Raw genomic sequence first — 22,896 nt, 5'->3', positions numbered from 1 at the left:
CACTTAGATTATTTTGAGAGTCTTAATAGCATGGTAATTTGCTTAAAATCCTAATATGCTTGGTATACAAGATTAATAATAAAACTTTCTTATGAGTGTGTTGAATACTATGAGAAGTTTGATGCTTGATAATTGTTTTGAGATATGAAGATGGTGATATTAAAGTTGTGCTAGTTGAGTAGTTGTGAATTTGAAGAATACTTGTGTTAAAGTTTGTGATTCCCGTAGCATGCATGTATGGTGAACCGTTATGTGATGAAGTCGGAGCATGATTTATTTTTTGATTGTCTTCCTTATGAGTGGCGGTCGGGGAGGAGCGATGGTCTTTTCCTACCAATCTATCCCCCTAGGAGCATGCGCGTAATACTTTGCTTTGATAACTTGTAGATTTTTGCAATAAGTATATGAGTTCTTTATGACTAATGTTAAGTCCATGGATTATAAGCACTCTCACCCTTCCACCTTTGCTAGCCTCTCTAATACCGCGCACCTTTCGCCGGTATCATACACCCACCATATACCTTCCTCAAAACAGCCACCATACCTACCTATTATGGCATTTTCATAGCCATTTCGAGATATATTGTCATGCAACTTTCCACCGTTCCGTTTATTATGACACACTCCATCATTGTCATATTGCTTAGCATGATCATGTAGTCGACATCGTATTTGTGGCCATGCCACCGTTCATAATTCTTTCATACATGTCACTCATGAGTCATTGCATATCCCGGTACACCGCCGGAGGCATTCATATAGAGTCATATTTTGTTCTAAGTATCGAGTTGTAATTGTTGAGTTGTAAGAAAAATAAAAGTGTGGTGATCATCATTATTAGAGCATTGTCCCAATGAGGAAAGGGTGATGGAGACTATGATTCCCCCACAAGTCGGGATGAGACTCCGGATGAAAAAAAAGAGGCCAAAAAAAGAAGAGAAAAGGCCCAAATAAAAAAATGAGAGAAAAAGAGAGAAGGGACAATGCTACTATCCTTTTACCACACTTGTGCTTCAAAGTAGCACCATGATATTCATAGTAGAGAGTCTCTCATTTCGTCACTTTCATATACTAGTGGGAATTTTTCATTATAGAACTTGGCTTGTATATTCCAATGATGGGCTTCCTTAAATTGCCCTAGGTCTTCATGAGCAAGCAAGTTGGATGCACACCCACTTAGTTTATTTTTTGAGCTTTCATATACGTATAGCTCTAGTGCATCCGTTGCATGGCAATCCCTACTCGCTCACATTGATATCTATTGATGGGCATCTCCATAACCCGTTGATACGCCTAGTTGATGTGAGATTATCTTCTCCCTTTTGTCTTCTCCACATAACCCATCATTTCTATTCCACCTATAAGTGCTATGTCCATGGCTCACGCTCATGTATTGCGTGAAAGTTGAAAAAGTTGAGATACCAAAGTATGAAACAATTGCTTGGCTTGTCATCGGGGTTGTGCATGATTAAGCATTCTTGTGTGGCGAAGATGGAGCATGCCAGACTATATGATTTTGTAGGGATGAACTTTCTTTGGCCATGTTATTTTGAGAAGACATAATTGCTTTGTTAGTATGCTTGAAGTATTATTATTTTATGTCAATATTAAACTTTTGTCTTGAATCTTTCGATCTGAATATTCATACCACAATTAAGAAGATTACATTAAAATTATGCCAAGTAGCACTCCGCATCAAAAATTCTGTTTTTATCATTTACCTACTCGAGGACGAGCAGGAATTAAGCTTGGGGATGCTTGATACGTCTCCAACGTATCTATAATTTTTGATTGCTCCATGCTATATTATCTACTGTTTTGGACATTAATTGGGCTTTATTGTACACTTTTATATTATTTTTGGGACTAACATATTGACCGGAGGCCCAGCCCCAATTGCTATTTTGTGTGCCTATTTCAGTGTTTCGCAGAAAAAGAATATCAAACGGAGTCCAAACGGAATGAAACCTTCGGGGAACGTGATTTTCGAAACGAACGTGATCCAAAGGACTTGGACCCTACATCAAGAAAGCAACCAGGAGAGGACGAGGCAGGGGCGCGCCCTCCACCCTCGTGGGGCCCACGTTGCTCCACCGACGTACTTCTTCCTCCTATATATACCTACGTACCCCTAAACAACAGAGGCATCCACGAAAACCTAATTCCACCGCCGCAACCTTCTGGACCCGTGAGATCCCATCTTGGGGCCTTTTCCGGCGTCCTGCCGGAGGGGGCATTGATCACGGAGGGCTTCTACATCAACACCATAGCCTCTCCGATGATGTGTGAGTAGTTTAACTCAGACCTTCCGGTCCATAGTTATTAGCTAGATGGCTTCTTCTCTCTTTTGGATCTCAATACAATGTTCTCCCCTCTCTTGTGGAGAACTATTCGATGTAATCTTCTTTTTGCGGTGTGTTTGTTGAGACCGATGAATTGTGGGTTTATGATCAAGTCTATCTATGAACAATATTTGAATCTTCTCTGAATTCTTTTATGTATGATTGGTTATCTTTGCAAGTCTCTTCGAATTATCAGTTTGGTTTGGCCTACTAGATTGATCTTTCTTGCAATGGGAGAAGTGCTTAGCTTTGGGTTCAATCTTGCGGTGTCCTTTCCCAGTGACAGTAGGGGCAGCAAGGCACGTATTGTATTGTTGCCATCGAGGATAACAAGATGGGGTTTTCATCATATTGCATGAGTTTATCCCTCTACATCATGTCATCTTGCTTAAGGTGTTACTCTGTTTTAACTTAATACTCTAGATGCATGCTGGATAGCGGTCGATGAGTGGAGTAATAGTAGTAGATGCAGGCAGGAGTCGGTCTACTTGTCTCGGACGTGATGCCTATATACATGATCATACCTAGATATTCTCATAACTATGCTCAATTCTGTCAATTGCTCAACAATAATTTGTTCACCCACCGTAGAATACTTATGCTCTCGAGAGAAGCCAGTAGTGAAACCTATGCCCCCCGGGTCTATCTTTATCATATTAATCTCCTACTACTTAGTTATTTTCTTTGCTTTTTTACTTTGCCTTTATTTTACTTTGCATCTTTATCACAAAAATACCAAAAAATATTAACTTATCATATATATATATCAGATCTCACTCTCGTAAGTGGCCGTGTAGGGATTGACAACCCCTATTCGCGTTGGTTGCGAGGATTTATTTGTTTTGTGGAGGTACGAGGGACTCGCGCATAGCCTCCTACTGGATTGATACCTTGGTTCTCAAAAATTGAAGGAAATACTTACACTACTTTGCTGCATCATCACTTCCTCTTCGGGGAAAACTAACGCAGTGCTCAAGAGGTAGCAGTAAGGTATATGCTTATTTGGCATAGAGTGCTTTATGTGTTCTTAAAGTGTATGAGTATTAATTTTTGCTCATTATTTATGTATAATTTTGGTTTAAAGCATTTATATATTCCTCTCATATGAATATGGTAAATGATCGTTTCCGACCCGACGACATTCTGTTACCATATCATGTCCCAATCTGCATAATCCGATATTCGAATCTGCATCCATACGCTTTCGAATCCAAAAATAAATATGGAATAAGATACGGTATAAGAATTATCCGCCCGAATCCGATCTGGTTTCACCCCTCAAGAGAAGCTGAAGTTATTCGTGCATCATGGTTAACTGCCCATAAGGACTCGACTACCTCAAAGAAAAGTTGTAGCTATTTTTGCGTTATGGTCGACCTTTTTATTGTGGGACAAAGAGAATTTTATAGTTAGCTAGCTCAAATTTATTTGAGAGAAGTCTATTACAACCCTGAATTTTCAGAAAAGCTTAAAAACAAACTGGAACTTCAAAGCCATTTACTTTATAACCGCAAACTTTCAAAAACCGGACAAAAATAAACCATGTCTCTAGTCAAACCGGTTTCATCCATGTTTTGACTAGTTTTGACGTGTCAAAAGCCTCAGCAGCATCCCAATCACCCCACCACGTCACTAAATTGTCTTGGACGTGTATTTCATTGTAATATTTATCTATTTGGCAAAATATTTTGAAATTCCCAGATTTAATATCATGTTAGAGTTCAATTTTTAGATCTCTTTCAATTTTTCTGGAAACTTACATGTTTTTATTTTGATCCAAAATGGTCCTGAATATGTATTTTCCTTCTTTCTTTTTATCTATTTGGAAAACTGTTTGAGACTGGATAACATGGTAGTGCTCATTTGTGAGAATTTCTTTAAAAAAATCCTGAAAACTTTCATTTGTTGGCCATATTTTGAGTCAAAACCGTCCTGAATATATATTTTCCTTCTAATTTTTATTTGTTTACCAAAATGTTTTGACACTTTCCCAGATTGAATATCATGGTAGTGGTCATTTTGAGTTTTTTTTGGAAACTTTCATTTGTGTCAAATTCTGACCCAAAATGGTCATGCATATGTTTTTTCCTTCTAATACTTTATTTGTTTGCAGAACGTGTTGAAACTTTCCTACATTTAATATCATCGTAGTGACATTTTTGAGAATGTTTTAAAATATTTCCGGTCACTTTCATATTTTGGGTATGTGACGGGGAGGGGTGGCTGGGATGCTGACTAGGCTTTTGCCTCGTCAAAACCAGCCAGAACAAAGATGAAACATGTATGACTAGAGACAGGGTTGAGTTTTGTCTGGTTTGGAAATTTGAGATTGTAAAGTAGATATTTTTAAATTTGGGGTTGTTTTGTATACTCTGATGACAAGTTAGAGTTGTAATATGAAATTATATCATTCATTTTAGAGCACATGCAGCTATGTTACATTACACCTCTAAATGTTGTAGGAGTACCCGCCTCCTAAGGGCATCCTCACTCGCGAGTGCCCTCTGCACTGTCCATTTCACGCACGTCTCGTGGTGATGCCTTCCTGGCGCCCTCCCTGCCGTCTGATCTTCCTATGCACTCCGTACCATGCCGATTTCCTCGGGGTCCATGATGCGTGGTGTGAGCTAAATCCGTCAGATCTCTAGGTAGGGGATCCTAAGCTAGATATCTTGGAACAATGGTAACATGGACACAAAATTTACCTAGGAGCAATCAACTACGGTCAGAGAGTAGAACTTACACGACATGGGAAGTACACTTCACGTATAAGAGCAAAGTCATCAAAACCTATCAATACAATATCTAGTTTCAAACTATCCATGCGAGGAGCACAATGGTGAAAAATATTCAGAATTTGAGTGTCTAATTTTAAACATATTTTAGTTTAAAATTTTAAAACCCAAAACAGTTTACAAACAATGGCTAATACATCTCCTAGAACTAGTGGGAAAATCCTACCAGATGACCCCAACACATTTGTGAGGGAATGACCCTAGCACCTTGAAGTGACCACATGACACAATTACACTGCATGGTACCCCTGGTAAGTGATTACAGAAAACTAATAAGAAAGGAAATGCGAAATTATGAACCCATAAAACCTTTCATTATTTGGTCAAATGAATTAGTGTTGGCTAACGAAGACTCCTTCAATTTGGTGAGTTGAAACCAAATAGAGCACTGCTATTAGCTTTCCCTATTTCACGCCGCTAGCGTAAGCGTGAAATAGTACCGTTTTTAGAATTGGATTTATCACACATCTAGTGTCATATGTCTCCATGCAGCCCGTAGGGAAGGGAGCCATATAGGAAAGTGTTTCAGTTCGCCCAGGCATGAAGCTTGCACGATGAACAAATTGTCCAACTGCGCGTATCTCATTTCTTCATGCGCGAGGCACTTCTTTTCTTCTTTGACAAGGACCACGCTAGACAAGATATTGAATTTTGAACGACATTCACAAGGATTTTATGGATGTGACATTCAATTGGCTTACTAGGAAAGAACCTAAGCATTATATACATTCAAAATATTTTTCAAATTCATGATCATTTTTTCAAATTTTTGAATTTTTTTAAAATTCATGACGATTTTAAAGTTTCATGAGTTATAAAAATTTTGTAATTTTTTTAAAATAAGTGAACATTATGCAAAGTTTGTGATTTTTTTAATCCATGAACCTGTTTTCGTTGCACAATTTTTTTTTAAAAAAATAAAAGATTTTGAATGGTCTTAAAAGCACGAGCAGCAAAGAAAAAGGCGAGCCAGAAATAAAAGAAGCAAGAATAGGACCAGACAGCGAGCGATCATGCGTGCGAGAGGGAGTTGGTGCTACTAGTCCGTGGCCCATGAGTTACTAGGGGCGAATGGCCCAGTAAAAAATGAAATAGGAGATTCCCTGGAGTCCTATTCCCCGCGTACTGCGGGGATACCCACATATCGCAGGGCGCTGCTATACCTCGCTTCTAGCGAGACCGGGTGAAGCCACGTCTTAATGCAGGCGCGAGATGGCCGATCCGGGTGCGCGGGACGCCTCAACTTTGTTTTTTGTTTTTGTTTTGGACTGTGATATTTGTCAACCGTGTGACATATTACAAAAATACCAACTGATCCTGCCAGCGAGGCCCAGCTCGCTCGATCCGTATAAGGAGGCCCGAGTGCGTTCGATTCCGAAATTTTCTCTCGTCCCTGTTGGCCTCGCATCTCCCACGTTCTCTCGAACAGTATTTTTTCCCACCACCGTTTTTTTGGCGTTCCCAAATTTTTTTCACTCATCCCATTAGCCTCCCACTTCCCCACGTTTTTTCCTGTTAGTTTTTTCTTACCTTTCTTCAGAAAGAAAAGTAGGGTAAGAAAATGAGGGAAAAGGCGGCTGATGAGATTCATACCCAAGCCCTCCTTGTTTGATGCTGCAGGGCTTACACAAAGCACAATAACCAACTAGCCAACACACAGTTTCTATTCATATTCTAAAAATATATACCACTTCACCGCTGGTGCATATTATTATCATGACATTTACACAGTAGTTATTTAAGGGTTTGCTTTCAACAATTTATTTCCTATGTTAAAAAGTTACCATGTGTAAATTATCAGGTCTCCGGTGCATATATTATCATGTCATCTACACAAACATAACCGATGAATATTTTTCACAATTTTTCCCCAGGGTCAAATGTTACCACGTGTTTTGTACCTAAGTTATCATGTGTGTGGCGCATATATTACCATACTATTTACACGGGTCGCGCTATTCGTCACCCTGGGTGAGGAATAGTTATTCTTCACCCCCCTCTATTTTACCATCAATGCACCATAATTTTACGTTCCGTAAGTTTTTCTTATTTCCGACATAAAAAAGAACCGTAAAAAAATATATAATCGCCGTAAAAAATATTTTATTTTATGTAAAATTACAAACGTAAAAACATAGACTAAAATACACATAAACTGCAAATTTTCTTGTCTTATGACCTATATTTTTGTTTTCTTATGTGAATTTTTAAGTAGTGAATCAATAGGAATGTAACTATTTGAATTTCAAATGTAATTTAATTATGAAGTGATCGTAAGATTACCTCGGATGAAAAATAACTTTTTGTACACCTTGGGTGATGAATAGCATCACTACTATTTACACAGAAGTTATTGGGAGTATTTCAACAACTTGTTTTCCTCGGTCAAAGTTACCATGGTGTCTTATATATATCTAAGTCATCATGTTTGTGGTGCATAAATCACCATGTAAATGTACAAAAAGAGTTACAACGTTATGTTATCAAGAACTTTTCTCCTCGAGTGAAAGTTATCATCGTGTTTCTACGCAATTTATCAAAAATTATCATGCTATTTACAAAAAAAATATTGGATGTATTATCATTTCTATTTGAACAGAAGTTATTGTATGTAAGTCATCGGGTCCATGGTGCGTATATTACCGTGTTATTCACACAAAAGTTATCAGGAGGTATGTCTCCAACAACTTTATTCCCGGTCAAAAACTTATCATGGGGTATGTATTTGAGTTATCAACTCCGTGATGCGTAAATTATCATATTATTTTCATAGAAGTTACCGCACAGATGCTTTGAAACAATTTTCCCCGAGCCAAATTTACCACGTCGTTTGTACGTTAGTTATCAAGTCCACGATGCATACATTACCATGCTATTTTCATAGAAGTTATCATGCTATCAGGTTTGCGGGCTTGACCTTATTTATAGAACACAACAACAAAACAAGGTATAGCCTAGTTATGTATTCTCTACATGGGAAAAACAATGGGACTAGGAGATAAATCGCCAAAGCTCAAAATTGGAAAGAAAAAGAAATGCCTTTTACCGCGTCCTATTGTCATCTCAGGCTCTCAGTCCTTACTTACAAAAACTACATAAAACAGTACCCAATCACAACATAGTGCATGCCTAGATGGTTGTCTCAGCTAGCCCAAAACCTGTGGGCGCGGGGTTTGACTCCCGCTCTGTTCGTTTTTTGCCATATTTATGGATTCATTAGGGCGAGGCATCGAAATTAGCGATGGGGATTGCGGTATGTACGATCGTCAATCAGACGGCAGCCAATGCGTTCGGTCATTTTGCAAAAACCATTTGGTGTGCCCATACATTAGTCATTTCACATAAGTTACCAGTGGTATAGTTTTCAATATATTTTTTTGCCTTGGTCAAAGTTACCGCGGTGTTTGTACGTAAATTATCGGGTATGCATTTCGTATATTACTGTGCTATTTTCATATAAATTATCGACGGTATATTTTTCAATAACTTTGTCCGCTCTTTGGTGAAAGTTATCGTGGCGTTTGTACATAAATTATCGGGTATTTGGTTCACATATTACCGTGCTATTTTCACATAAGTTACCGGCGTATGTGACGATAACATGTACCTAGGGTAGGGTCATGGGCCTGACCTAGACGCCCTACCCAAGGACACTGCCCTGGAGTCAAAGGCATTCAAAGCACAAGAAGAGAAACCGACTGAGTTATCGAGGAGTGTAATCCACTCGACCTTCAACCTCACTCGGATACCCCAATTCCATTCGACCAAGAGAATGAGTCACTCGACAATACATGAAATCACTCGGAGTAGAGAAGGCTTAACGTCACTCGGGATGGCAACGGTCAGGCAATCACTCTGTAGACTTAAAGATCATTTTTATACTCCTTTATTGCTGGCGTTATCAGTAACGCTCTATCTTAATGTACATTGAACCCTTTGTAACATGGGCTGGCTGGGATCCGGGCGCACTCTATATAAGCCACCCCCCTTCACTGGCACAAGGGTTCGCACCCCCTGTAACTCTCAGCATAAACCAGTCGACCAAGCCTCCGGGCACCGAGACGTAGGGCTATTACTTCTTCTAAGAAGGGCATAAACTCGTAAATCTTGCATGTACAACCTTGCCGTAGCTAGGATCTTGCCTCCTCCTATGTACCCCCTATTCTACCGTCGACTTACTCCCACGACAATATGTTCTTCAACAACTTTCCCCCCTTAGTCAAAAGTTATGGCGTTATTTGTACGTAAATTATCGGGTATGTGATACATATATTACCATGTTATTTTCACATAAATTACCAAGGGGGTATGTTTTTCAACAAATTTCCCCCCTTGGTTAAAGTTACCATGATGTTTGTACAGAAGTTATCGGGTATGTGGTTCATATGTTACCGTTCTATTTTCACAAAATATATCGATGATATATTTTCAATAACTTTTGTTTCCGGTGCAAAAGTTACCATGATGTTTGTACAGAAGTTATCGGGTATGTGGTTCATATATTACCGTTCTATTTTCACATAATATATCGATGATATATTTTCAATAACTTTTGTTTCCGGTGCAAAAGTTACCATGGTGTTTGTATGGTGCTTATTACCATGTTATTTAAACAGAATTTACCCTTCCCCGGTAAATCTTACCGCAATGTTTGTATGCAAATTATCATATATGTGTTTTGTATATCACCATGCTATTTTCACATAAAGTTACTGGGGTATCTTTTTTTTAGAAACTTAATATATGTGTTTGTAGGTAAGTTATCAGGTCCGCGGTGCTTAAAATACCATCTTATTTACACAAAATTTATCGAAGTATCTTTCAAAAACTTTTTTCCTCTAGATCAAACAACCTTTTTTCGGGTCAAAATTAATACCGTGATGGTATCGAAGTTGTCAGGATCAAAGTAGAAAACATCGTCGAAAGACAGTTTATTGCGAGAGAGATGTGTATCTGACAAAAACTTCATTCTTTTTGTAGCTTTTTTTCTTTTAATTTACCAAAAAAATGGAAGAAGAGTGCATAGAAGCTAGTAGATTGCATCGGCTACTAGCATGAAATAGCAACAACACTCGCTGCTACTCTAGCTAGTAACTAGCCTAATTAGCAGACATCAGCTAGCCTAGCTACCCTAACCTAGCTAGTAAACAGCAGCAGATCGCGTATGGAACAGTGGCAGGAACAACAAATAGCAGCAAGCGCATGGAGCACCCTAAAAAAAACGCATGGAGCCCATGCGCCATGCACGGGAGGAGCTGCACATGGAGCAGCGGCAGAAAAGTCCACGCGCGTCTTGCGCGGAAGGAGCAGCGCGCAGCCGACGCGCGGGTGTTTGCGGAAAAGAAGCGTTGACCGCTTGATGCAAATCGTACAGCGCTGGATGCGGTAGATAGTTTTGCAGAAAAACTCCCGTGTGCCAGATACATATTTCGTTTTGTTTTTTAGGTTCTTTGTTTTTATTTTTGTTTTTGTTTTCTTTTTTACTTTTGTTTACACTTCCAAATATTCTAAATAAATATATTAAAAAATGTGTAAAGCATTTGAAAACAATGTTAACCAAACATGTCAAAAGTGTTAAATGTGTATAAAGAAAATGTTTCTTAAGTATATGAAAAATGTATACAAAAAAATACAATGTGTGTGAAGAAGTTGGTCATGTATTTAAAAAGTATTTATAAAGCATTTGAAAAACAATCTTGTATTTGAAAAATGTTAATCTAGCATTTGAAATGTTTAATGTGTATAAAAAATGTTGACTATGTATTAAAAAATGTTAATCTTGTACCTGGGAAAAGTTAATCAAGCATTTCAAAATGTTAAATGTGTATAATAAAATTTTAAACGTGTATTAAAACATGTTAGTCTTCTATTTGAAAAAATGTCAATCAAGCATTTAAATAATGTTAAAAATGTTTATGAAACAAATATCCACCATGTATTAAAAAAATTAATTTTGTATTAAAAATATTAATCTTGTATTAAAAATGTATTACATGCAATGTTTATGGAAAAATTACTCTCTCTATTTCTAAATATAAGTCTTTCTAGAGATATCAATACAAACTACATCAGATGTATATAGACATATTTTAAAGTGTAGATTCACTCATTTTGTTTCGTATGTAATCTCTTATTGAAATCTCTAGAAAGACTTACATTTATGAATGGAAGGAGTAGATATCAAAAAATAAGTTTCAAAAATGTTAATCATTTATTTTAAAAAGTTAACATGTATATAAAAATGTTTTTGATGTATATAAAAAACATTGAACATGTACTGAAGAAAATTTAACACGTGCTCAACAAAAAAACTGATGAAAGTCGCCAAAAAAGGGATACAGAAAATGAAACAAAGAAAACCAAAGTTTAACAAGAAAAGATATAAAAACAGAAGACAACCAGTGGGAAAAAACCAAATTTATAACGAAGAAAAATGAAAAATCATTTAAAAACAAAAAGAACCAAAAAAACAAAAAACAAAATGAAAGAAAAGACCAGTGCAACTATCTTACACAATCTATAGAACGAGCAAGTGACCGTGAGAAGCGAACAAACAACCGAGCGAGTAAACGCGTTAATGGGCCTCCCCATACCCGCGGACTCATCAGGCGAGACGAGACTTATACTCGTTATTAGTGAGATATAGCTAGCTATCCGATGGAGTGGCTAGGGGCTCGATAGTTGGTTGCTGTATGTTCCCCTCTCGTTAGGGTTTGTCTACTCTCGGCGACGGCGGCAGCCCCCGTAGAGATCTTTCCTCCCCTGCCCTCCTGCTCTCACCGGCGATCGCTGGGGCTCCTGGAGGGCCTCGGCTCTGGTGAGGCTTGGGGTTCGTGCTAGGGATCATACCACCCGCGGATCAAGTAACCCGGGCAAGAGGATCATGGATAAGACGTCGTCAAATTCGGGTACGGCCAACTCCGATCTTGAAGCAATGATGGCGGAACTAGGATTGAAGGAGGATGAATTGCAAGATGTGGTGGTTGACGAAGCCGAGCTGATGGCGGATGCGAACCGATGGATGGCGATTGCTAGGGTTCACACCGACAAAAACTACAGTCAATATTGGTTCTATAAGAACATGAGGGTCGCGTGGGATTTGGCACAAGAGGTGAAGATCAGACCGCTCGAGGATAATATTTACTCGATGCAATTTTCTTGCCTTGGTGATTGGGAAAGAGTGATGGAGGAGGGACCATGGAACTTCAAGGGAAAGTCTGTCATCCTGGCTCCATATGACGGCTTCACAAAACATATGGATTCAGATCCATGATCTACCAGATGGCTTTTTCTCCAAAGTTAAGGCCTTGTTAGCAACAGTGGGCGAATTCATATTTGTTGAACCGAAATCACATGACTTTGAAGGAAATTTTGTTCGTGTTCGAGTGAGGATAGATGTCACCAAGCCCTCAAGAATGTTGTTTCGCTGGTGGTCAGGAAGAAGGACTCCCTTGAACGAGTTATCTTCAGAGTCAAATATGAGAGACTGCCTGACTGGTGTGCGGTTTGTGGGAACTTGGGTCATCTCTTTAAGGAGTGTGGTGATGGAGTTCACCCTCCGCAGACAATGGTATTCAAAGAGCTCAGGGCAAGCTAGTTTAGAGGGCCTGGCAGTGGTCCGGGAGAGAGACTGGAACTAGGGGAGGACGCGACAGAGGCCGCAATGGTAGAGGTGGTGGTCGTTCAACCACACAATCCAACCCTTTCAGCAACAAGGACAGTGATGATCTAGAACACATAGAGGACGACGTCACCATGGTGGAGGCAGAGAGTAGGAAGAGGGGAGCAGCAGGTTCTGAAGTTCCAAAGCCCAGCCATACTAATCATACAATAGCAAGTGCAGCGAAGACTCAGTTGATGTTACCACCACCAGTGGTACCCCCCCAGCCCCACGTCAAAACAGGAACCGAAGAGGAATAAGGCTAGTCCATCAACGAATGAAGTTGATCTGGCAAAGAATGCAACACCCAACAAAAATTGAGATGCGCGTTTGGCGGGCCTCCCAGTGGGGTCGCGCCTAGCGCAATGAGTATGATGTGTTGGAACTGTCGCGGAATTGGCAAGGCCGCGACAGTTCGTGAGCTTCGGGATCTAGCGAGGCAATTTGCCCCCTCTATATTTTGTATTGTAGAAACACAAATAAAGGGTTCGAGAGTTGAGAATTTGGCAGAAACAATAGGTTACAATAAAAGCTTTGCAGTTAGTAGCTCGGGTCGCAGTGGCGGTCTAGGGATGTTCTGGAATGATGAAATAAAAGTTGAAGTTCTTGGTTATTCTAAGTATCATATTGATGTCCTGGTTGATGAAATGGTGGACTTGCAGGTTCGAGTAACCTTTGTGTATGGGGAGGCCCAGGTTCCAGAGCGATTTCAAACATGGGATACCTTGAGGGGTATTGCTGAAACACAAAACAGGCCATGGGCGGTGCTGGGTGATTTTAACGGGGTTCTACATATACATGAACATGATGGTGTGGGAGCCCGGAGTCAAGCACAAACAGATGGCTTCAGAGAAGCGATCGACACATGCGGTTTATCTGACATAGGTTATATAGGACTGGATTGGACATTTGAAAAGAAGGTTACTGGAGGCACGTATATCCGGTTCAGGCTTGACAGGTGCTTGGTAAATCCTGAATGGTCTCTGGCTCTCCCAATGACAGCATTAATTCACAAGAGTGCAGCTAGTTCGGATCACCTTCCTATACTCCTCACGTTACGTGATATGCATGCATGCAATGCGGGCCCTAGAGCTTTTAAATATGAAACAATGTGGGAGAGAGAGGATTCTTTGTTCACAACAGTTAACAATCGATGGAACATGCATGCAGCAGATTCTGTTGCCTCGTTGCGCGAGAAGCTGGGTCACCTGGCAGGCGATCTGTCTGCATGGGATCGCACCCAGTTCGGCTCTGTCAAGAGAGAGATCATCCAATTAAAAAATCAGCTGGAACAACTATGCTCAACTCCAGGAAGATCCGGTCCGTCACATCTGGAGACGAAGACAGTCGACAGACTGGTTGAGTTATTCCACCGTGAGGAGATGTTATGGCGCCAGCGGGCGCGGCTCGATTGGCTGACCCATGGCGACAAAAATACATATTTTTCCACTTGAGGGCAAGCCACCGGCGCAGGAAGAATCAAATTAAATCGCTTCAACGGGTAGATGGTTCACTGACGGAAGACGGGGCAGAGATGGAAGTGATGACTACAGAGTTTTATAAAAACTTATATACTTTTGAAGGGGTAAATAACATGGACCAAGTATTGGATACTGTGCCAACTAAGGTAACTCCTGCTATGAATGATTTACTTAATGCGCCTTACACACAACAGGAGGTTAAGGAGGCTCTGTTCCAAATGTTCCCGATTAAGGCACCGGGTCCTGATGGCTTTCCGGCCCACTTCTTCCAAAGGCACTGGGAGGTATGTGGTGAGGATGTGACGAAAGTGGTGCTGAAGATTGTAGATGGATCTGAATCTGCATCATGCATTAATGACACTATTTTGGTCCTGATCCCAGAGGTAAAAAACCCCACACTACTTTCACAGTTCTGTCCAATCAGCCTTTGTAATGTGCTCTACAAGATTGCCTCCAAGGTCATCTCCAACAGGCTTAAACAGATACTACCGGAAATAATCTCTGAGGAGCAGTCTGCTTTTGTTCCAGGCAGATTAATTATTGATAATATAATAACTGCCTACGAATGCTTACACTTTATGAAAAGGAACGAGGCTAAGAAACATCAATCCTGTGCTCTGAAACTTAATATGATGAAGGCATATGACAGGGTAGAATAGGACTATCTGAGGGCGATAATGCTCAAACTGGGTTTTAGTGGTAACTGGGTTGACATTGTCATGAGCCTAGTTACCTCAGTACAATTTTCAGTAATGTTTAATGGGAAGAAGCTTGAGGAGTTCAAAGCATCAAGGGGGATCCAACAAGGGGACCTGATATCTTCATACTTGTTCTTGATAGCAGCAGAGGGCCTGTCGTGCCTGTTAAAATCAAGAGGGGAGTCATCCAATTTGGGAGGGGTACAGGTGGCGACTACGACACCACCAGTAAACCATCTCCTATTCGCTGATGACAGCCTGTTGTTCTTCAAGGCAAACGGTGCTGGAGCTACCGAGGTAAACCAATTGTTGGATATCTATTGTCAAGCGACAGGGCAGCGTATAAACTATGCTAAATCATCCATATTCTTCAGTAAGGGTGTGCCGGATACTGTTCGCAATGATATAAAGGGCATTCTGAATGTTCCCAGTGAAACCTTGAACGAGAAATATCTAGGAATGCCTTCCGATATTGGGGCGTCAAAAAATGGAGCTTTCAAATACTTGAAAGATAGATTGTGGAGTAAAATTCAGGGATGGATCGAGAGGACCATGTCTATGGCAGGGAAGGAAGTGTTAGTAAAGTCAGTAGCGCAAGCAGTACCTGTTTTTTCTATGTCGTGTTTCAAGCTACCGAGAGGTCTATGTGAACACCTTAACATGATGATAAGGAAATTTTGGTGGGGAAGCACAAATGGACAGCGCAAACCTCATTGGGTATCTTGGAAATCTATGACACATCCAAAGAGCCTTGGTGGCCTGGGTTTTAAAGACTTTGAGCTCTTCAATCTGGCAATGTTGGCGAGACAAGCATGGCGTTTGCTGCAGGACCCCCAACTCTCTTAGTGCCCGTGTACTGAAGAGCATATACTACCCGCATACGTCGATATTGCAGGCTACACTTGGGAGTCACCCCAGTCAGATATGGAGGGCTATAATTGAGGGCCGAGACACTCTGCGGCAAGGGCTTATAAAGCGGATAGGCAATGGTGAAAGCACATTTATTTGGGAAGATAACTGGCTGCCCTGAGAGGAGATGATGAGGCCGTATGGCTCTTTATCTACTAATCCCCCACAAATGGTCTCAGATTTGATTGATACAACGAATGCTACTTGGAAGTTGGAACAGACAATTGTTATATGCTACCTTTATGCCTATAGATGCAAGAGTCATCTCGGGCATACCAATCTGCACTATGAATGTACAGGACTTCTGGAGCTGGGTTCATGAGAGGAGCGGCCAATTCATGGTGCGCTCTGCTTATAACATGCTGGTTACGACAAGGATTAGGAGAGAAGCATGGTTAGAAGGATCGACAGGAACATCAAATATGCGTGCAAACGAGGGTGCATGGAAAGCTCTGTGGAAGACGGAGGTCCCATCCAAAGCACGCATGTTTCTATGGAGGCTGTCCAAGCAATCGTTGCCCACAGAGGATGTCAGAGTGCATCGAAATATGTCAATCTCGTGTACTTGCGGCTTCTGTGGTGCCCCAGATTCATGGCAGCACTCGCTGCTAGACTGTACAGTTTCAAGATGTACATGGGCTCTTGTCGATGAGGAACTGGGGGTCAATTTGGCGGCAACAACAGAAGAAAGGGCAAAGAGCTGGCTTTTCAATCTTCTAGACACGCTACCCCACGACAAATTCATCCTTCTATCTGTAACTCTTTGGCGATATGGACATCTAGAAGGAAGGCCATCCATGAGGCTATATTTTAGACGCCACATGCAATACATGCGTTCATTAAGCGTTTCATTGCTGACTTGGATGCAGCCAGAGCCCCCAAATCTGTTCGTCACACAAGGGCAAGCAGAAACTCTGGTGTTCAGAGACCAAAGGCGCCCCCAGCGACTTTTGCCAAGATCCATGTGGATGCAGCATTGAGGACATATAGAGGCGGGTCAGTTGTAGCCATATGCAGGGATATCAATGGTGATTTTATGGGAAGTTCAGCCCTGGTGATTCTAGGTGAATGGGAACCAGCCACACTCGAGGCGATTGCATGCCGGGAGGCCATTGCCCTAGCGGAAGACCTCAATATCCAACGCTTTGTGGTGGTGTCGGATTGCAAACAGGTAATAGGGGATATTACCAAAGGATATAAAGGCTCCTATGGATCGGTCATTAGTGAGATCAGGACTAGATCATCACAGTTTCTTTGTAATTTTTCTTTTGAAAGTCGTCAGGTTAATTTTGAAGCTCATAAGTTAGCTAGGTTTTCGTTATCACTAGCTCAGGGGCGTCATGTGTGGCTTGGCCAGGCACATGACCAAACTTGAATCTCACTATCTGTGGAGTTCAATTAAATAAAAGGCTTTTTCCCTCAAAAAAATTAGTGAGATATAGCTCCATGTGAATTGTACCCCACAGACTGTGATCTTTGATAAATAAAGTTCAGTCTTATCCCTAAAGAAAAGCTCTCACGCACATCAGTTCAGCCGGCCCAACTAGCTATGTCTTTCGGGTTCTGAGAAGGTTCTACTGGTTGTCTATTTTTTTTTCCTTTTTATTTTTTCCATTTTTATACTTTTATTTTCAGTTTACCTTTCGTTTTTGTAAAATTGTGTCCATTTTTAAAGAACTTGAACATTTTTTTAAATACCAGAACATTTTTTGCGAATTTGAAAATACCTTTTGAAATCAGAAGATGTTTTTTGAAATCATGAACATTTCTCAAATTTGGCCAACATTTTTAAATCCAAGAATTTTCATATTTATTTAAAATCCCTGAACTTTTTTGTTATGCGTGATTTTTTTAGTTTAATGAATGTTTTTTGAACTACCGCCCTACGCAAGAAATAGGAGCCCCATGCAATAGGCCACTTGTAGTGGGCAATACACCATGTCCGCCCATGCCTTTGAGATATTTCAGTATCAAAAGTTGGCATTAAACCAATTATGCTTAAATCGCAACTGTGTGGTCACTAGAAGGTAATTTTTTATGGAATTTCTTTGCTAATAAAAATAAATAAAATTTTGAGTATTGTAGAAATGGTGCTTTTATAAATACGTTCATGTACCCTCAAAATATATCCACCAAATTTAGAACAAAATTTAAAAGATATTCATTTGATTTAAAATGTGTTTACCTATTTTGAGAAACTGTTCATGCATTTTTTTAAATATTGCTGGTGTATTTAAAGGATATTCAAGGGAATTTGCAAAAAGTTCATGTATTTTTACAACATAGTTCTTGTATTTTGAAAATATACTCATAAAATTAAAAAGTGTTCATCTTTTAAAAGTGGTAATCTAAATTTTAAAAACATTAGTTGTTTTTGATAACAAATAATAATGCATTTTAAAGAAAAATTGTCTTGTCGTGTAGAAAGAATGCTCGTGCAATTTGAGAAAGTGTACATGTAATTTTGAATCATTCACGTGTTTTTAAGAATTATGCATGTGTTTTCAAAGTCATAATGTATTTTTTGTCCAAATGTATCTATGCACAAAAGTGCTATCTAATCAGTCTTTGGCAACAAAATCATTTCCACCCGAACCAACCAGTGGTTGGACTTGGATGGTTAGAGGGATAGTGGTATCCAAGCCCACCAGGGTTCAAGTTCTGGTGCTCGCATTATTCCTGAATTTATTTAAGGATTTCGGCAATGCTGTTTCAGTGGGAGAAGACGTTCCAGTCGACGACGAGGCGCTACGATGACTTCATAAATGTCAAAATGATATGCCGGCTCAGTGTCTCGATAGGGATAGGATGTGCGTGTAAGCGTTCATAGGGTGAGTGTATGTGCATATGTATGAGCGCTTGTGTCTGTACTGTGTTAAAAAAATCATTTCCACTTTAGGGAAGAGTGGATCCCCTGTCAAGCTTGTCAAACCAATGGATTAGCACAAAATTTGCTTTGTTTTATGCAAAAGTGCTATGCAATCAATCTTTGTGGTGCACTTGGTACAAAGATGTAACGCCAGGATTAATAGGTGATCGTCATGAGTGACAGAAGAGTCTGACTATATAGAAAGTATGAATCTCCATTAGGCTATATCACCATGTTATTTTTATCTCATCACGCTGATGCTGACTCCAGATGACACGGGGGAATACATAGATTTGTTTTTTCTTGCGGGGAGGGATAGATGAATTAACACCGGCTCTAAATTTGTGCACGCCTCGTGTAATTGATCAATTTTTGATCTGGGGAGCAGATTACTGTGGAACAAAATTCCTTGTATGCATGAACTCAATTATTATACTCCCCGCGAAAACAAAACAAAACTTGCCGCAAAAATAAATAAACCAGTATTCGAATTCGAACACGCATATATGCAGTTTGATCCGATGACATTATTAGAGCAAATTTTGAGAAGATGGGCCACAAAAGTTTCGTGAGGACTTGCATAATAAAGTGGAATTACAAATACAGGGCGCCGGTAGAATTGAAACACACACCGACACACGACACACACACCGACGCAAGAGGTGTGAGAGCCACTGCAAGAAACAGCAACCCCACTTATTAAGCACGCGGAAGCTAGCACGCAGAGAAAATCACGCACAGGCGAGCACGAGACCAGGCCCACGTCCCAGCCTCTCTCACTTATGGAACGCACGTAACGTAGGCACACGCACGGCCGGCGGCGAGGCCGGCCACCGCACGTCGACGGCGACCTAGCCGAAGTGGTGGTGCTTCTTCTCGCCGCTGGCCTCCTTGGCCTCCTTGTGGTCCTGCTTCTTCTCGTGGTGCTCGTGGAAGACGAAGCCGCCGGCGCCGACGGCTGCGGCGGCAGCCACCTCCTCCTCGATCTTGTGCTTGTGCGCGTGCTCCGGGTCCTTCTTCGCCTCGTGCTTCTCGTACTGCACGTAGACACGCAATCCATTAGGCCAAGCCCGACAAGAGCTATATATTCGTATGGTAATTACTACTCCTAGTTACGATGAGAGAGGGCGTACGAGGGCGAAGGCTCCGGCCGCGGCTGCGCCCATCTCGCCGAGGTGCTCCTTGTGCTTGTGGTGCTTCTCCTCCTTGGTGATCCGCTCGTACTCGCCGTCGTTGCCGGTGGCGGTCACCACCGTCTCGGTCGAGTACCCGTACGTGTCGACGCCGCCGTCAGCGGCGGGCTGGAAGTCCTCGCCCTCCTTGTGGTGGAACAGGTGGTGGTGCTTCTCCTCCGACATGGCTGGCTGATCGATTAGCTAGCTAGCACTTGTGTGTGTGTGTATGTGACAGTAGGACAGCTGCTTATCTGCTTGGTTTGTGTAGGCTTCCGGGTGGCCCGGGTTTTATAGGCTGAGACGACTGTTAGAATGGACGGTGGAACTACCAGTTCCGTTCCACGGGTTATGGGATACCGGATCCATTAAATATCCGTATACATACGATTGTGGTCTACTCATGGACGTGTCCCGGATCCATTGGAGACCTAGCACTCAGCCAAGAACAGGACAGGGTCAGGGGGCCACGTTCTGATGGACAACGGTGCAGCGCCCCACCACTTTCTTGGCACTTGGCAGAGCTGCAGCTTGGGGTAGCTCCCATGTGAGTAACAAAAGTTAAGAAAAGTGTCGGCATACACGGATTTGCTGACGGTGATGTGGCACCGCGCACGCCTTTTCCTGCTCAACGCGTCCACTATCCAGCAACCAGTACTCACACCCAGTTAGACTAGCCACAATGGCTAGTCACACAGATTAGTAACATGGCATATGTTATTTGTTTATGTTAGAGCAACTTCAATGCAAGGACTCAAATGAACACGGATTTTGTCCGTTTCGTGTTGGTTTGGGTTACCTGTCCGCCTAGCGGACATGAGGCGGACAAGCGTTGTACCCAATGCGCGGCACAAAAACAGATTCAAGCTCCTTGCGCCGCCCGCCCCCTCCTCTCTCCCTCGCGCTGCCCGTCCCCTCCTCGTCGCGGCGCCCGTCCTATCTCCCTCATGTCGCCCCTTATCTCTCCCTCGCGTCGCTCCTCCCATCCTCCTCGCGGATCCCCTCCCCCGCGAGATTTTTCTCTGCTCGCGCCTCTGTTGCAGCCACCCTCTGCTCGCGCCGCCGTCCGGGCCTCGAGCCCCAGCAGGAGCGTGCGGAGGAGCCCTACGCCGGTGGCCTCGCTGGGGGGTGGAGGAGCGGCCGAGCACGCAGAGGAGCCCGGTGCCGGTGGCCTCGCGGCGGCGCGGAGGAGCGGCCGAATGCGCGTCGCGACCTGCGCCGGTGGCCTCGCTGCGGCGTGGAGGAGCGGCCGAGCGCACGTCGACGACCTGCGCCGGTGGCCTCGCTGCGGCCCGGAGGAGCGGCCGAGCGCGCGGTGGCGACCACCACTGGTGGCCTTGTTGCGGGCGTTGTGGAGGTAGAAATCACAATGGTGTTGTGGAGGCAAAAGGTGCAGTCGCTGACATATCAGACCAGGGACGGACACGAGCGGGAGACAGCGGTAGACGAGAGCGTCCGCTTCCGTCCGCTTCGTACCCATTTGCTCCCAGATTTGGGTCAAGTTTGGGTCGAGGATGAACAGCAGGCGGACACGGGCGTCCGTTTGGGTAGCCCCGTTGGGCCAAGTTTTCTGTCCGGATGACCCAAACGGACAAAATGGGTCCTCCCATTGGAGTTGCTTTTACTACCTCTATAGTGGGGAGTAACATATGTGTGGTAACATGCAACACTTTGTTGAGGAACGCAGTAATTTAAAAAAAATCATACGTACACGCAAGATCCATCTAGGTGATGCATAGCAATGAGAGGGGAGAGTATTGTCCACGTATCCTCGTAAATCGTAAGCGGAAGCGTTATGATAACGTGGTTGATGTATTCGTATGTCTTCACGATCCGACCGATCCTAGCACCGAAGGTACGACACCTCCGCGATCTGGACACGTTCAGCTCGGTGACGTCCCACGAACTCTAAATCCAGTTGAGGGCGAGGGAGAGTTTCGTCAGCACGACGGTCTGATGATGGTGATGATGAAGTTACCGACGCAGGGCTTCGCCTAAGCACTACAACGATATGACCGAGGTGAAATTCTGTGGACAGGGGCACCGCACACGACTAATCAATCAACTTGTGTGTCTATGGGGTGCCCCCTCCCCCGTATATAAAGGAGTGGAGGAGGGGAAGGGCTGCCCCTCTCATGGCGCGCCCGGGAGTAGGATTCCCCCTTCCCTAGTTGGAGTAGGAGAGAAAGGAAGGGGGAGAGAGAGGGAAGGAAGGGGGGCCGGCGCCCCACCCAATTCAGATTGGGCTTGGGGTGCGCGCCCTCCACCTTGGCCGCCTTCTCCTCTCTCCCACTAAGGCCCAATAAGGCCCATACACTCCCCGGGGGGTTCCGGTAACCCCCCGGTACTCCGGTAAATGCCCAAACTCATCCGAAACCATTTCGATGTCCAAACATAGCCTTTCTATATATCGATCTTTATGTCTCAACCATTTCGAGACTCCTCGTCATGTACGTGATTATATCCGGGACTCCGAACTACCTTCGGTACATCAAAACACATAAATTCATAATACCGATCGTCACCGAACATTAAGCGTGCGGACCCTACGGGTTCGAGAACTATGTAGACATGACCGAGACTTATCTCCGGTCAATAACCAATAGCGGAACCTGGATGCTCATATTGGTTCCTACATATTCTACGAAGATCTTTATCGGTCAAACCGCATAACAACATACGTTGTTCTCTTTGTAATCGGTATGTTACTTGCCCGAGATTCGATCTTTGGTATCTCAATACCTAGTTCAATCTCGTTACTGGCAAGTCTCTTTACTCATTCCGTAATGCATCATATTGCAACTAACTCATTAGTCACATTTATTGCAAGGCTTATAGTGATGTGCATTATCGAGAGGGCCCAAAGATACCTCTCCGACAATCGGAGTGACAAATCATAATCTTGATCTATGCCAACTTAACAAACACCATCGGAGACACCTGTAGAGCCTCTTTATATTCACCCAGTTA

General features: G+C 42.5%; 1 protein-coding gene across 1 annotated transcript; it reads right to left on the bottom strand.

Moving 5' to 3' along the window:
- Nucleotides 1-19,307: 19,307 nt before the first annotated feature.
- On the bottom strand, nt 19,308-20,210 carry LOC123086592 (abscisic stress-ripening protein 5). The gene is made up of 2 exons (XM_044508358.1): nt 19,888-20,210; nt 19,308-19,791 (listed from the first exon to the last, which is right to left on the bottom strand). The coding sequence occupies exons 1-2, from the start codon at nt 20,110-20,112 to the stop codon at nt 19,606-19,608; spliced, it is 411 nt and encodes a 136-aa protein (XP_044364293.1). The 5' UTR covers nt 20,113-20,210; the 3' UTR covers nt 19,308-19,605.
- Nucleotides 20,211-22,896: the final 2,686 nt, after the last annotated feature.

This window comes from Triticum aestivum, chromosome 4A (assembly GCF_018294505.1).
Source record: "Triticum aestivum cultivar Chinese Spring chromosome 4A, IWGSC CS RefSeq v2.1, whole genome shotgun sequence".
Classification (NCBI taxonomy): Eukaryota; Viridiplantae; Streptophyta; class Magnoliopsida; order Poales; family Poaceae; genus Triticum; species Triticum aestivum.
The sequence above is the reverse complement of the archived record's forward strand: the minus strand, read 5'-3'. Positions and strand labels throughout refer to the sequence as shown.